Raw genomic sequence first — 16596 nt, forward strand, 5'->3', positions numbered from 1 at the left:
GTATATATAGAGATTAGCATACATTAGTATTCAGTTTTTTTTAAAGTACAAAATAATCCATGACATTTAGAAATGTATTAAAAATTTTACATTGTGAAATACTTATAAATTTAAAAGATGAATAGATTCCTCATCCATGGACATTTTACATTTTTTAATTTTATATTTTTCATAAATTTTAATTGTCAATAGCAAATGTATAAGTAATTTATTGCTAAATCATGTTTGTGCTTTGAAAGTGGTGACTAGTACAAGTATAATAGAATTATAGATGTTGGGAGGGATTTTACAGATCATCTAGTTCAATCTTTTCATTATACAGATAAGAGAACTAAATCCCAGGAAGATGAAATAACTTGCACAAAATCTGGTAGACATTAAAAAAATAAATAAATAAACCGTAGTACCGGCATCTCTTTCCCCCACTTTATTTGTTCCTGAAATGCAGGCTGGAAAAGCCAAGAGAAGCCAAAGAAGAAACATAGAAGATGCCCAGTGGGAATATCTGAAGGGACTGGAGGCCATATAATTTCTTAAAGGACTTAGGGAACTGTGAAGTTTAGAGTTAGGGACTAATATCTTTTCACCCCTGTGTAGCAAACTACCCTACATCTACCTTTATTTGGGAGACTACAGCTAGAGTATATTAGCCTAACTGTTAAACATGTTGAGGAGAAGTTATCAGAGTAAAACAGTGTTTAGGAAGGTATGAAGTAGGTAGTAGTTTGAATTTAAAAACAAAATAAGGGTTAATCATCAGTATTTGAGCCTAAACACTCACAATGACATAATTAGCAGGCAGTTCAAAAAGCTAATAAGGTTTATGTCAACTTTGAAAGTAGTGAACGTATACAAAATAAATATTGGCATAGTCATCTAAACATGGAAAAGAAAAGGAACACAATATTAATTGCATATATGTTGGTAGAAACAAACACATTGCCCTTATTTAAAAGCCTATATATAATATTTAGTCTTTGATTCAGATCTAAACTTCTATCTCTGTGCCATGCATATCAGAAACCTGTTTAAGCAATATATGTATTCAGAAATGTTAGTAACCCAAAATGTTATATTTAGTTCACACATAGAGGAGAAAGACCTAAGATGCAGCTCTCTAACATATAACCTATATACTTCATTCTTCCCCCAGACCCCAAAATCTTTATCAGACAAAACAAGTAGACCAAAAGTTCCACAAGGACGGGGGCTATGTCTATTTTCTATTCTGAATCCTAAGCATCCAATAATATGCCCGGCACATAACTGACACTCATTATGCATTTGCTTACAATTTGACTGAATAGAGTGTTCTGAATATTTCGAACTGTTTGTACTTTTAGTTTTCCCATATTAACCTATAGGAAGAGTTTGTTACTCTAATATTTGTAAATTGGAAATGTTTTTGTTTCATTATTAAAGAGATCATACAATAATACCTTGAACACTATGAAGCCAGGGGGTTATGAGCAAATTTGTAAATGCACATGATAAACACAAAAGCAGTAAGAGTTCAGTGCACAGTGGGTTTTCACATATACGAGTATTGTCTGAAGACATAAGGGACCCACCATAGTATGCAGACAGCATTTTCAAGTACTAGTGGATCAGGCCAGTTGTAGAGAGAATCAAAAACCCAATGATAAATAGACAAACAAAACAATGCCACTATTAACTCTGCAATTCTTATTTTGATGCAAGAAACTCGAAAACTCCCTCCTGTCAGGCTGCCAGTTTCCTGAGAGCATGGATTGTGCGTGCCTGTCTTGGCACCCTTTCTGTCTGTAACAGAATTCTAAAACGTTTTGCTCTCAGGACCCCTTTAAACTTTCAAAAGTTTTTGAAGACCTCATTTTGTTTATGTGGACTATATGTGTCATATTCAAAATTAAAACTGAGAAAATTTAAAATTCTTCATCAATTAATTTAAAAATAAACCCAGTATACGATAACATGAATAAGATATGCTTTGTGAAAAATCATTATATTTCCCAAAGAAAAAATCTTGTGAGGGCAATGCTTTACACTTTTGCAAATCTGTTAGATGGGCTTCAATGGAAACAGCTGGATCCTCATTAGCTCCTGCATTCAGTCATGTGTGGCATGCTATTTTAATTGAAACATATGAAGAAAACCTGGCCTCACACAGGTATGGAACTGAAGAAGGGATAACCTTATGGGTCACCACAAAGAGCCTTGGGAACCCCCAGGGGTCCTTATTCCACACTTTGAAAACCATTCCTCTGTAAGATCATCTGTCACATGGCTACTGTTCAAGAACTATTTGCCAAATTAATAAAAAGCTTCAAGAAAAAGAAATAAATTCTCAGGCACACACATACACACACACACACATATATACATATATCCAAATATACAAATGATTTGCACAGTTGTTTTTGATTCAACTGATAATATTCCTTTAAATGCTGATTGTTTTGCTGATTGTTTGCAATAAAATGTTTATTATCCCAATTTCTCAATTCTTTACAACTAAATTGGGATACAGATTAAAGAGGGTAGTCTGAACTAAAAAGTGAACCGCAAAAACAAAGTATATAAGTCTAAAGTATAATAGAAATAAATGACTAGAAAGAGACATTTTACATGAAAAACAATTCCAAGTATAAGCAAATAAAGGGGTTAATTTGAATGCTATTTTGGCCTCTTTAAAGCAGTAAATTAGATTGAAACATTTTACTGAACACAAGCTGGATTCTAATATTTTTGATATTCTACATGCCGTTTCTAATTAATCTATAAAAGCCATAAGAAAAAACTTTTTGCTTATATTTTTAGCATTTCTGCTTCAAATATTAATAGGAATTAACTGAATACCAGGGAAAATATATGGATTTAAACATTTTACAATTTCCAAAATCGTAATTTTTGTTCTTTAAAAATAGCCTTAAATTCAGAAATAAAAAATGTAATTTTTCAGATTATATATTAGATTTTTTAAAATGTCATCTCACTATTTGGCAAAGCATAAAATGACTTACTTTTCCTGTTCTTGAAGCTGAGGTTCCTGAGAAGCCATTTTAGGTTCTGTCCCAAGATGTTTTTGCATCTGCTGCCTCCTCTTTCTACTTGGTGCAATATCAGTGACATCAGAACTTGAAATAATGGAATCCTCTCTTCTTAAAGTAGCTAAAATAAAGTGATATGAAAAGGTGACCCCCCAAAATTACACATATAATTTGTGAACTTGCTGCTGATATAATGTAACACAATGAAACATAGCAAAACTACTTTTAAAAATTTATGTAGAGTGGGAGAAGTGAGCCAGTTAGATAGTGTGTAATACTTTCAAACCAATATAAAATACAAAGTATGTTGTACACATGGAATAATTTGACTAAAATGGTCTTTACCTATCTTTGGCAACAATCTTCCCAAATTTATTACTGGCACAATTTGATCTCTCAGTGCTAGAAATATTAGGTTGGTGAGAAAGCAATTGCAGTTTTTGTAATTATTTTTAACCTTTTAAACCGCAATTACTTTTGCACCAACCTAATAGACAGAAGTGCCTTAGAGACACCTCTGAAAGGTATTTTTTGGGGAAAATACTGCTACAGGAATAATATAAACCAAATTGATACTGAACAGTAGTTATTAGCATTTCTGCTAGTTATCCAGAGATAATTTCACAGACTTTTCGGCCAACCATCAGAAATAAGCGTAAGAAAATACTAACAGATGTCTTTAAGGTGGCTAAACCATTAAATTAACCTTAAAAGTGTTTGATATACTTGAAACAGAAGCAACAATAGAAACATGCGTGATTTATACTCATTTATTCTCTTATAAACAACAACTTAGCTTCAAAGAGATTTGGGGAGTCCAGAATTCTTTCATCTAATATACAGTATATTCTGCTATAATATGTATTCCTATACAGATAAAAAAGCTCTTTTGCTATTCGTAATAATGAACAAAATCAACATAATTTGGATTATGGATGTCCTGCTGGTGCATGATTTTTTTTGTAGCATATTAACTGTTTAAATAGTGATAAGGGGGGGGGCAAGCTTTCATCCCAATTAAAGAGAGAGCCTTAGCAATGTACGAAGGTCTAAAAATAATGGATATGAGTGCCTAAAAATGTTGTATAAGTCCATTCCTTTAGCACAAATAGGTGTGACTTAGTGGAGCCAAGAACTCTACACTTTTGAAAAGTTAAGCTCTCTGCTAAAGCTGCAGTTACAGCTGAACAAGTTGTGCAGCCATTTCTTCCTGATTGTTGAATCAGTTATTTAATTTTGATGAAAATACCAGAATCAGGTACAGTCAATAACTCCCATCTCCTCCATTTAAGAGGAAGTGGGATGCAAAGGGCTAGCTTATTGTGATGCTGGGCACAGATGTTGCTAGAGAGTTAATGGAGTTATTATTTTTATTAGGATTGTAACTAGAGAACTAACAACAACGACCTAAAGCTGAATCGATTTTGTGTGGTCTACCCAAATCTTAATTTTTCCCCCATAAGCCATATTATTTTTACTGCGCAATTCTGCAGAATGAGGGGTTTTTTTCAGGCACATATATATCACATTCTAGAAGAAAACACTGTATTTTGAGTTCTCCCTCTGCAGTTCATGCTTCTCTGAGGGACCTGTGGTCATTGGACACTGTTGACCATTCTTCTGAACCTGTTTTTTTATTTTAAATCAATACCATTTTTGAGAATATATGTGCTGGATACTTTGCTATGGGTTTTACATATATTATCTTATTAATCTTAAACCTTGTGAAGTACTTACTATTACTGCCTTCATTTTACTTATGAGGAAACCAAGGCTTTAGGAAACGAATTTAGTTAAGTAACTTGCCCCAAAATACAGTCTTTGTTTTTATATTTTATCATATGACTATTTAAAAATGGGTAAATTATTCCTTGATCAAATATTAATTGAATGCCCATCAAAGTATATTGTACTTTCCATATATTTCATGTTTTATTTTATTATCCACTAAAACTGAATTGGGAGTAGAGAAAGGTAAATAAAAAGGGTGTTTCTCTGAACACATTCAAGCTGAATGATTTCTCTTTTTTTAATTAAAGTAGGAGGTGACTTAGGAGGATAATTCTGATTTCCTGATTTCTGACCAGGCCACTCTCACCTAGGGTTTGTTTACACAATCATATAAGTAATCAACAAAATACAAGCTTGTCTATAAACAAAAGTAGCAAAAGTGTCAGAGTTAGAGGATGTTTCAACTGTAGATAGACTTGAAAAATGGAGAAATATCACATTTAGTGACATGTTGGACATCTAGGAGGAAAGAACATTAAGTTTAAATTAAAATGTATGGTAAAATTAAAAAAAAATAAAGTTGCCAAAAAGTTGTGTCATTCACTCCAAATGATGGCTTACATGTTAGTACCCAAAAGGATATTTCATATGTGATATGGTTGTACTATTTACTTTAAAATACAACATGTTTAAATGTGCATGCCAGTGTGAGCTACTCGTATAAACCATGTTGCTAGCATCTAATTAAGAATGCAAAGACCAGGAGCAGCTTGTTGGGATTCTAATAATAAATTCCATACTTTTGAAAAAGCTACTAGAGGAACTTTTGTGATTTATATCTCAATCAATAATTGATGTACTAATTAGTATATTGAATGACAAAAAAATGTGTATATCTCTTGGTGAACACAAGACACAAAAACAAGCATGATGAATATAGCATATGGGCTCTCCGGGGTGAAATTAAAGGCATTTGAGATGTAGAGATTGGCTATAATATTTTAGAGATATTCTCCACCATTTTATGAACAGGGTATAAGAATTCACTGAGGTTTGTTTACTCTTAGATACAATGCCCTATGCGAAATCTTTAAGTGGTCCTATGTCCAGTTGTGAACTTTGGATAATTGTGGTTGTCTGATGGCAGGAAGAATCATCATTCCTGCCTCAGGATTCTTCCTACTTGCCCAAAGTGAATATTTTATACGAGGGAGTCACTGGGACACCTAAAAAGACAAACAGAATTTCTTCTACCACCCTATATGACAGTTCCATGAATTATTTTGTGCTTACTTGATAATAAATATTTAGTTGATAATTCTCTGCATGTGCGGGAAAACTTAACCTCATAATTTATTATTATTATCTCCACATTTCAAACTTCTTTGTGTCTGGCATTATTTACCACAAAGAACCAAGAGCTGTGTATAGCTAAGTGTTTCAGTTCGGTTCGCTGCACCTTTTTATTCCTTTCTCTTGACTATTACAGTGCTGCTACAATTATGAGGAAAAAGGGCTAGCATATAAACTAATTGCTGTTGAAACAGGATATATCTTTTTGGGTTTGTGTTTGCACCATGGAAAATAGTTTTCTCTTCAGTTTATTATGTACATGTATGGCAAATTATATTATAATATATTCTCTTAATTTATATATTCATTTAAAATGAAGTTTTGATAACATTTCTATAGCCTTTAATAGAAGAGAAAATGTTCCATCCTATCTTTTCCTGTCCTCCCTGCAATGACAGAAACCAGGAAAGAGAGCTGCTACTCTAACCCCTGGTACCTAAGTATTAAATTGCTCATTAAAGCAGTCCTCAAATCTCAACCCATCCTACCTTATCCTCTGCTTGTGCTGATGTTTGGTCTTTTCACTCTATTTGGTCTCAATGCTGGATACTTATTTCTATTCTGATATTGGATCCCTTGAACAATTATTCTAGGTATCCAAACAAGCAAAGCTGTTTTATATACAAAAGCAGGGATGTGATCCACATTTACAGGAAGTCAAATATGGGACTTCCAACATGTCTACATTATTCACAACCTTCCATATTTTTAAGCGAAAGCTTTCCCTTTCAAATCCTGCATCCCATTTTTAAAGAAAAAAATATCAATTCATATTAAGCTTACTAAGTTATACATACTCATTTTAGATATGAGCGAGAGCTTGAATAGAGTTGGAAAAGAATGGAAAATGTTCAAAGAGTAATGAGAAGGAGTGTGGCCTGGTTGGAATAATGTTCACGAGAGAAAAAGATTTAGGAAATGACTGGGTGAGTATAGGGAGCAGGAAAAGAGGGAAAGAAAGAAAGAAAAGAAAAACAGATACGCTATATAAATTTGCAATTTTTCAAATCCAGGCACAAGAGTATAAATTTGATCTTGACTGGGGAATATTTTTCTGAGGTTTCATCTCTAGAATTCTCAGTTTTTAATATTATCATCAGTCTCTGTCACGACAATGAGTCTTTCACCATTTCCAGGAATTTTTGAGAAAAGAAAAGAAAAAGAAAAAAGAAAAAACTATTGCCAATTAACTTAATACCACTGAAATACTTATTGGCAGAGCTGTGGGATGAATTTCAAGGTCTCATTAGGTTCACTGAATCTAGAAAATGGGAAATCTTTACACAAGCCTTGTTATTGTGAAAGGTGGCTCCACAGAAAGCCACACTTCTTCTCATCTGACAGAAGAACGGCAGGAGCTTGGCAGCAGTAGTTCAGACATGACAGGGGCAGAGTGTTGGCTTCCTGGGTACTGTCAATGTCGCAAGGAAATGACACTGTTGGCTAAACCGCCAGCAATCTAAAGAAATCCCATGAGTAAAACTTCCTGGTAAACTTAAGTCTTTGACCATGCAACACTTAAGTCCCAGAATTTTAAAAAACATTTTTTTAGGTTTATAATTTGTTTTATCAGGGCCTTTTTATTCTCGCTTATCTGTGGATCTTTTCTCCCCTTTTGAGATGATACCATAAAAATCTAATGGAGATTGCCATGCTTCGGCCCACTCCCATCCCAACACACACACCTATCTCCAGCCCCTGCCCAAAACAAAACATTCAAGTTCTGAGGCATGTTATTCATGGCAACAGCTACTTAGATCTTAGATTAAATTATTGAATAAAAGAGGCTCTGATCTTCAGGTCCCTTGACCATGAAGAAATATGTGCTATGTGAAATAGGGCATGTCCAAACAAAACAACTTTCAGTTGTTCCTATGGCCTATAAAATAATTCCTAAGATCCTAGCCCTGCGTTCAAATCTCTCTGCCATGTGACCCTCACCTGCCTGTCTTACCATACCTCCCACAAATCTTCTACCATAGTTTGTAAACTCTTCCAAGGGCTCCGGGGTTCCTACATCTTCCTTTTTGTTCCTTACTTTCCCTGTCTTGAATGTCCCCCATTCCTCTATTGGTGCACCTACATGCTTTCTTCCAGCAAGCCCATGTGTCGTTTCAGTCATCTCAAGTAGTTCCAATCCACAGCATCTCTCCTTTCTCCATGGGCTGATAGTCTGAACCACTCATTTCACATGTACTATCTCGTCTCATTATTCTCTTTTTATGTTTACCTCCTGTTTCTCCAATTAGATTATAAACACCCTATAGAAAGAGGTCATACCTTATACTTTGCTACAGCCCTAACAAATTATCCAATAGTGCTATACATGATAAATATGAAGACTTGATCTCTTATTTTCAAATGTGTGCTTTTCAAAAAAGAATCAAAACTTATTTACTTATGAACCTCCAAATGAGGTGCATGGAAAGTCACATCAGAAGGACTGGATCTGGGTCTCTAACTTTGACATTTACCTTGGACATATTACCGGATCTGTTAAGTTCCTCAACTAAGAAATGTATGTTAACCATGATTTCTGACACGATTAAATGACATAAACTGTTTCATAAACCATAATGTCAGAAATATTTGATATCAGCATTAAAGTATTATAATAAAATGTGTATGTCCTTACAAAAGGTCAAATTGAGATTCATCAGATGAATTTGAAGAACTTTTAGGCTAACTTTTATAGCTTCTTAGAGACATAAAAATGAAATAATAAAAAAATAAGATAAATATACAGCTTTCCAAATTAAAAATAACCCAACTGTTATAGAACTATCATCTGTTATGCATAGAGAGTAGCCAATCTTCTATGGCTGTTTTTTGCTATTTTACTCAATCATTTCACAAATATTTATTAAGTATCTATAATCAATAAGTCATTCTGTTTTACTTCAAAAGATAGAAAATACTGAGGGGAAAACCAAAATCTAAACCTTAAGTCAGTAAATGTATTCTAAGTAAATCTGAAACTTCATAAAATATACTCTTTCTTTCACCAAGGAAAACAAGAAACCAATGACCTGGGCTATCCTATGTCTCTGTAGTTTGTCTTACTGACAGACATAATGATAAGCAAAAAAGAAGCTGAGATAAGGTTGGTCACACCATTCTTCAATAAGTGTCTTAAAGTGACCTCTCTTAAGGTAGTAAATTTCTAATCTGACCAAACAAGCAAACATTATTTTCCCTCACTACAGCCCTTTTTCAAATCTGTAATCAGTTGTTATCCAGTTTTCACAATCTAATCTGAATAACTGATGACCATCTCACAAAAAAGGTCAATGGTCTAACCTATTAATCAGCAATCACCAAATAAACTGATAATTAACATCGCAATAAACACTTAAATGTGTGTGTGTGTGTGCGTGTGTGTGTATGCATCTATGTCTGTATACTTTTCCAAAAGTCAGGCTCCTCTTTAAGCCAGCACAGCTGGAAGTCAGACTTAATGACAAATTTCCACTGACACTGTGGTAACCTAAAAGGTCATCTTTGGAAATCCAATACTTTCAATGTCAGAGGCAGGGTGGGCCACTAAAGATACAAAGTACAGACTCCAGAGGTATTCACAGCATTTAAAAAAATAAGTTGGATATTAAATATTGTCCTAAACCTGCAAAACAATCTGATTTCTTTTTAAATTAAAAAAATATATATATTAATACCAAACGAACTCAGTTCTTTAAACTAAGGATTCATTCATCCCTTCACTTATGCAACAAACATTGAATGTATTCTATGGGTCAAGCACTATCGAGAAGACACAACTACATCCATGTATTCAAAAAGTTTGTAATGAGTAGAGCAGGACACAACTATTTTCAAGAAAGCCATAAGTCACACAAGCAATTAAAATGAAACACTGTGGAAGTTCTAAGATAAATGCAGCTTTCCAACATCTTACTACTTTTTTTCGAAAGTAATCTGGGAAACTACAGTTTTTCTTTTCCATTATCAAGCACTAACTGTAACTTGATTTCTTACATTGTTTTTTCTTCTTATGTGGATACATCTCTTTGGAAAGCAGTTTCCAGTATCAGATGGCTCTGAAGTAGATTTCCAAAAGAGAACATTAAAAGGCTAGCTCACTTTGAGCAAACTGACAAAAAAAGACTAGGTTTCAAAGTTGAGTTTTAAGGATGTTTCCGAGTGAACTCAAACAGCATATCTGAATTGAAACTAGATGATCGCCTTTTTGGATAGTCCTTTGTATGGTCCCACAACATCCTTAGTAGATTTCATCACACTTGCAGTAATTTATCTAAGTCCCATGAAGTAATTTATCTAAGTTCCATGAAGGCAGGGGCTGAGTTTGTTCTATTCGCTGTTAGCATAAGACAAATTGGTATATATAGTCTCTAACACATAGTGTTTCCTCAATAAATATTAATTGATTGAAATATAAACTCTTAAATACTAAGAGTTAATAATAAAGAACTCCTTAAACATTAATTTGAACCTATGTACAATACTACGCTATTGATTCGCTATGCCAGTCCAGTAAACATTAAGCGAATAAAATATTAGTAGAGAAAAGCAGTTTACGAAAGAGCAACATTAGCCTCCAATTTATACCATTTTGCAGTTAAAAATAACAAACATTGGAAAACAGTTTTAATAATTAATAAGTTTTCAGAAAACAAAACAACAAATTTTCAGCTTTCACCAACTTTATAAAGGGACCTGCCTCTGCCTGTGACCTACGTCGTGAAATGTTTGGAGCCAGCATAAAGCTTTCATTGTTGTATATGAGTCAGGTATGGCCTTCTGTCAACTTCAGACATTTCCTTAGTTTTCTTCTTCATAGAGATTTAAAGGGTTTTTTGACAATTTCATTCTTCTTATTTTGGTCAACTTTTAATAAATCTAGCCTTTCTACAGAGCTTAGGGTTTCGATGAACTAGTATAAATTTAAAAATTGGGCAAAAATAAATGAAATATAAATCCTGTTTTAAAGATATGATACAGGGACTCTTTCAGTTCATTTTCTTTTTTAAATAATGTATTACCAGTAAATTATCTACATGACTCTAGGTTAACTGGTTAGAACTAGGACCAGATCATTAGTTTAACTAACAAGTCAAAATTAGAGTAGGATGAAAGTGGCAAAGTTGAAATACTGCATAATTACATGGTGAACTGGTTAGATAAGAATCATTAATTTAGATCACAAATCCTCGTGTTTAATAATTACAGGGCTGGGAAGAAGGACTTGACTGAGTTGCAGTGACATGATAAACTTCCCACTTCATGTTGCCAGTATTTGCTTAATCTTAGAAAAATTTAGAATAATTTTGATTCGTTAAGAGTACTATTTGCACTTCTTTATAGTCCTTTCCACTAAAGTTAATGCCTTTGTGATATAATTTAGTCAGTTTATATTGTTTCTATGAAGGTAAATATGAGATTAAATTTCAGAGGCTTCTTCACTTGAAAACTGGAAAGGTTTTCAAAAAAAGAGATTCTCTGGTGGGCGGTATTATCCCAACCAGCTTTCTAACCAAACATGATGAAGGCAATACTTTTACTAAGAAGGAATATTTTTTGTCTTTTTCTTTTTGCCAAGTGGTCAAATAAGTAATGTTTAGACTGAATTAAAGAATTCTTCACAAAGATCCTAAACTTGACTGTAATCACTATCTCAGTGACTCTGAATAAATCATGTAACAATGCTATGACAGTTTTTATTTTAATCTATACAATTAGGTATGGAGAGGTTACTTCTGGTATATATATAAAAAAAATGACCTGATTCCATAAGTTAAGTTATTATACTTTGTAAAAATGATTATATTATTTGAATCTGGTAAGAAAAACTAAATGCACTTTCAGACAATTTTGAAGCACTTTTAAGTTATTAGGTTAAGCGTCTTGACTAAATGAAAAAGTTTTTCTTCAGAAATTTCATACCAAACATCTTAACATATGTTTCTTTATTTGTTTGTTTTTTATTTTATTGGGTAACAATGTGCTTTTTCCAGGACCCATCAGCTCCAATTCAAGTCGTCCTTCAATCTACTTGTAGAGAGTGTAGGTCACTGGCCCATGTGGAAATCGAACCAGCAACCCTGCTCATGCTCTAACCAACTGAGCTAACCAGCCGCCCACAACATACATTTCCTTATATTACACTGTTTCTCATATTGCTTATGGATTTTTTATTTTTCAATAAAAACCTAATGAAGATTTTTTTATTTTTAAAACAAATAACATATATTCTTTTGTCTTAATATTCAAAATTAGACAAATGACAGCAAAATTATTTTAAGGATTGATTTGACAAAATGAATAACATTTGGGAAATTGATCACCATTTATATGAGTATACTCTTAACCTTACACCTTATATTGATGAAGCTTGCCTCATAATCCACTGTTAACAATCATTGTTAACAATGTGTTAACTTCTCATTTTCAACACTTTCAACACGATGTCTTAGTAACTTGTAGTCTCAGGACAAAGCCTACATAATGCCACTATCCCTACGACTTGCAAGAGCCAAACTGGGAACCATTCTTGATGGCTTCTAAAACTTCATCTTGCACAGTCAGTACCTCCTAAAAAGTTCTTAAACCTGTCTAATTCTCTGCACCCAGTACTTCCGTATTTTCTTGCCTAGATTATGTTATAGCTTAAAAATGGCCACAGCAGTTACAATTCATTCCTTAGACAATGTCTAAGAGAACTTTTCTAAAGCTGCAAATCTGATCAAGTCATGTCCTTTTCCATTGCTTTGAAGACAAAGATAAAACTGCCTAAGGTACTTTAATATCTCTTTATTTCCCTGGTTCAACTTACTTTTACAACCTTGCTGAATTTTGTCTGATGTACCATTTTCTGTTTCCTCTTGGATTTTGTACATGTGATCTTCTTCCAGAAATTGTGTTGTACCACCTACTACTCAACTGGCTAATTCTCACACATCCTTGATATATTACATAGCTCCGTAAAGATATCACCCTGTCAGAAGGCCTTAGAAGTCTCGGTTACATGTCCTTCCTCAGTGCCTGCATAGCACCTTTTACTACTATCATTGCCACATAGAAGAGTGGTTATGACCACTGACTAGAAAAGTAGGGAAAAACTGCTTTGCGTTCTCCTATGGAGTAGTAGATACAAAGGAGTTCAATTCTATTGTAAAGTCAGTGCATATGGCAAACAATCACAATTGATCAAAAATACCCTTAAAAATTCCTTAAATTGCCCATTAAGCACAGTAATACATACCGTAAGTAATTCTCTATAGTAACATGCATGCATAAATATTTAATGAATACCATATAGTTTCATAGAGAAATTATATTCAGAAACAAAATTACTCAAGGTTTGAAATAATCTAAATACATCATCAATATGGAAATACTAAACTTGCTAGCTCTTCCAGTTTAATGTCATCATCTTAATCTGTGGAAAATGTATCAGTTCCTCTGATGCTTCCTTAATCAGATTTCTCTCTGTTTTCCAATTAATTTTTCATTGTTTTTTTTTTCCCCTGGATGAAGATATCATCACCTTCCTTGCTTGGCTACCTAAATGATGGTTACCATTTTTTTTTGTTAATAACCCCAATTCTTAAAGTGACTCATACTTGTTCATAAGTTTTTCCCATTGTTATTAACTCTTGTCAGGCTTGATTCCGTCCACTACTTGTGGGCATACACTTGCGAAGTGGAATACCAGGTAAGTAGCGAATTATTCAAAAATATAATTTCCTTTTCTCTTTGTAAATCTGTAATTACCTAGAATATAGTTAAATAAAGATATATTAAATATATATGATGCCATTCCACTACAATTCATAAATGACTAAGAAGTCCAAATTTCAATCTCTTAAGGTTTTTTAATCATGAAACGGAAGTGGGGACTTTATAACATAGTAGGCCTTACAGAGTTATACATTTACTTTCTCTGAAATTCATTAAATAAGCGTTTGCACAGACACATTTACCATCATGTTTAATCATAAATTAAGACAGACAAACTGTTACTATGATGGGCTAATAATTTTTAGGCATTATAATTTTATATAAAATAAAATAAAAGACTACTGATATAAGAAACACTTTCCATAAAGTCAATGCTGTGAGTATCTCCACATGTCTGATATTTATATAATTATTCCATAATAAACTGATATTTAGAAAAGTGGTCCATCATGTTACCGACATGTTGTAAGTGCTCATTTGTGGTTGAACAAAACATTGTTGAATGAAAATAGCACCAAGGAAAATACTAAAGACTTTATAAATAAAATAGAATCTAAAAGACAGCAAATCTCTTATCGTTAAATACAAATGAACAAAAATAACAAAATAAAAGTTTGACTGATTTGTTTATCCATAAATACAACTTCTAAAAAAAGAAGCCGGTAATATTCATTATAAAGCAAACACTAAATTCAAAGCCTAATATATTAACCTAGAGTTGGCATTTAAAATATCCTTGTGGAGAATAGCCTACCCTTGTACAAAGGAGTATATTATTTGTAAATAATGGTTACCAGATATCTTAGCCAAAGAACACAGTTACACAAGACTAGTTATCATAACACAGCTGGGAAAGAACAGAAGCAGAAAAAATGTCTGTATTTAAGTTACTGTTCAGATAGAAGGATAGATTATATAAAATATATTTAAAGACTTTATATAAAATGAAAAATTTTAAATGCTCTAAATAAAAGTGAGAAGTATTATACCTAACTAAGGTCAAAGATAGGAAAAAAAACCTGGAAGAAATAAATAACTTGATAGGGAAAAATACAGAAACATGAGGGTGAAAGAAAAAGGAACCTTGAAGAATAACTATTCAACAAATAATAACATTTCTTGTAGGTCACATGATTATTGTGAATGACTATAAGTGGTTTAAACTCACTCTCTAAATCTTACCATTGGATTGATTTTACCCATTTGAACTACAGAGGAAAAAGAGGTAAATTTAATGATTTCATGAATCATTTGAGTAAACACTGATACTATTTTCTTAGAGTAGAATCAGCACAAAATTTTTGCTTAACCTTATCGTTCAAGTACTGATTCAATAGAAACATAAAAAAGAATACATTCTTCTGTATATCACCTCTGACATCTAATAATTTAGTAAAAGAACTCTATAGTATTGTGTTCAATCAAAATCAATCAAAAGAATGATTTTGAGAATGAGTACTCTACTGAATCAGGCATGGAAAGGGAAATGTTTTAATTTCCATCCTGACTTATCGTGACTGATAAAAGTCAAATAATTATTTAGAAATAACCAAGTTAGGTTGGCATTAATAGAGAGAAAATGTCAATTTTTTTATTCAGTCATCTTAATGTGTTCCCCTATACCTACCACCATCCCCACCTGTGAAGCTTTCTTAGAACCTACATAGTCTTAGGTCTGCAAATTCCCAAGTTTTTTGTTTTGTGTTTGTTTGTTTATTTTTGTATTAGAACATACAAAAGAGTCTACCATAAAAGAACCCATAAATGAATTGGGGAACAACTCTATTTTAAAATTCTAATGGTCCTAAACATAAGAAGCTGTGCTTGTTTAAAGAATAATTTCTTATGAAAATCTTTACTATATTGAGGGACTGGTGTTCTTTACAACGTATTTTGAAAATGACATTGATTGGCAAGATTCTTATACAGGTGTAGCATCAATATAAAAGATTACCAAACTTTCTTTAGGTGGTGTTTTTTAGTTTTTTTCATTTCCTATAACCACCAAAACTATTCTTTAAAGCAGATCTCATCAGGAGGTGCATGTTATGATAATCCTGGGCACTTATAAAATGTAGAACCCCAACCCTCACCTGTTAAAAATTCTGACTCAGTAGGTCATGGGTTGTCCAATTTGTTTTTGAAAAGCTTCAACAGGTAATCATCTATCTTATACAGAACAGTGTTAATGATAAGTTTCAAATACCAATTACCAATGGTAACTTCAGAGTCAAAGAACCAAAGTTCTGTGTTGGGTGCTTTAAATCTTCTAGCAGATTTGTTATTATCAATTCATAAATATTCTACATTTTAAAAATATATTACTCCCATTCATGAGAGCTCCACTCTCATGACCTAATCACCTCTCACAGGCCCCACTTCCAAATATCATCACACTGGCCATTAGGACTTCAACCTAAGAATTTGACACAAACATTCTGATCATAGCAGAATGCACATCATTTGCATCTATTGTTCATACAGGGAAGCACATACTAGGATGTATGATTGCCTACGCAGAACACTGATAACTGCAAGATTTTAGGAAACATTACCATAAGGGTAAAAATTATTATTATATATAATAAGAGCAAATACCTAGCTACATTATTCTAAGTGTTTCATTTAAATTAATTCATTGAATCATATGAACTCTATGAGATAGGTACTATTATTACCTTCATATTCCATATGAGGAAACTATCACTCAAGAGACATTAAGTACCCAAGGTCACAAATCTAATAAGTGAGAGGGTCAGAATACAGA

General features: G+C 32.9%; 2 protein-coding genes across 3 annotated transcripts in view; both read right to left on the reverse strand.

The window, feature by feature from the left end:
* Nucleotides 1–3137, reverse strand: part of VCAN (versican) — a 289285-nt gene extending 286148 nt beyond the window's left edge. The window contains exon 1 of the mRNA XM_081053809.1: nucleotides 3003–3137. The gene's annotated coding sequence lies outside the window, so the exon portion shown is untranslated. The remainder of the gene's footprint in view (nucleotides 1–3002) is intronic.
* XRCC4 (X-ray repair cross complementing 4) overlaps nucleotides 1–16596 on the reverse strand; it is a 251860-nt gene that overhangs the window by 90161 nt on the left and 145103 nt on the right. For both annotated transcript variants that reach the window (XM_081053815.1, XM_081053816.1), the window contains one exon: nucleotides 3003–3150. In XM_081053815.1, the coding sequence (XP_080909941.1) occupies nucleotides 3003–3150 (148 nt within the window). The remainder of the gene's footprint in view (nucleotides 1–3002; nucleotides 3151–16596) is intronic.

This window comes from Rhinolophus hipposideros (assembly GCF_964194185.1).
Source record: "Rhinolophus hipposideros genome assembly, chromosome: 7".
Classification (NCBI taxonomy): Eukaryota; Metazoa; Chordata; class Mammalia; order Chiroptera; family Rhinolophidae; genus Rhinolophus; species Rhinolophus hipposideros.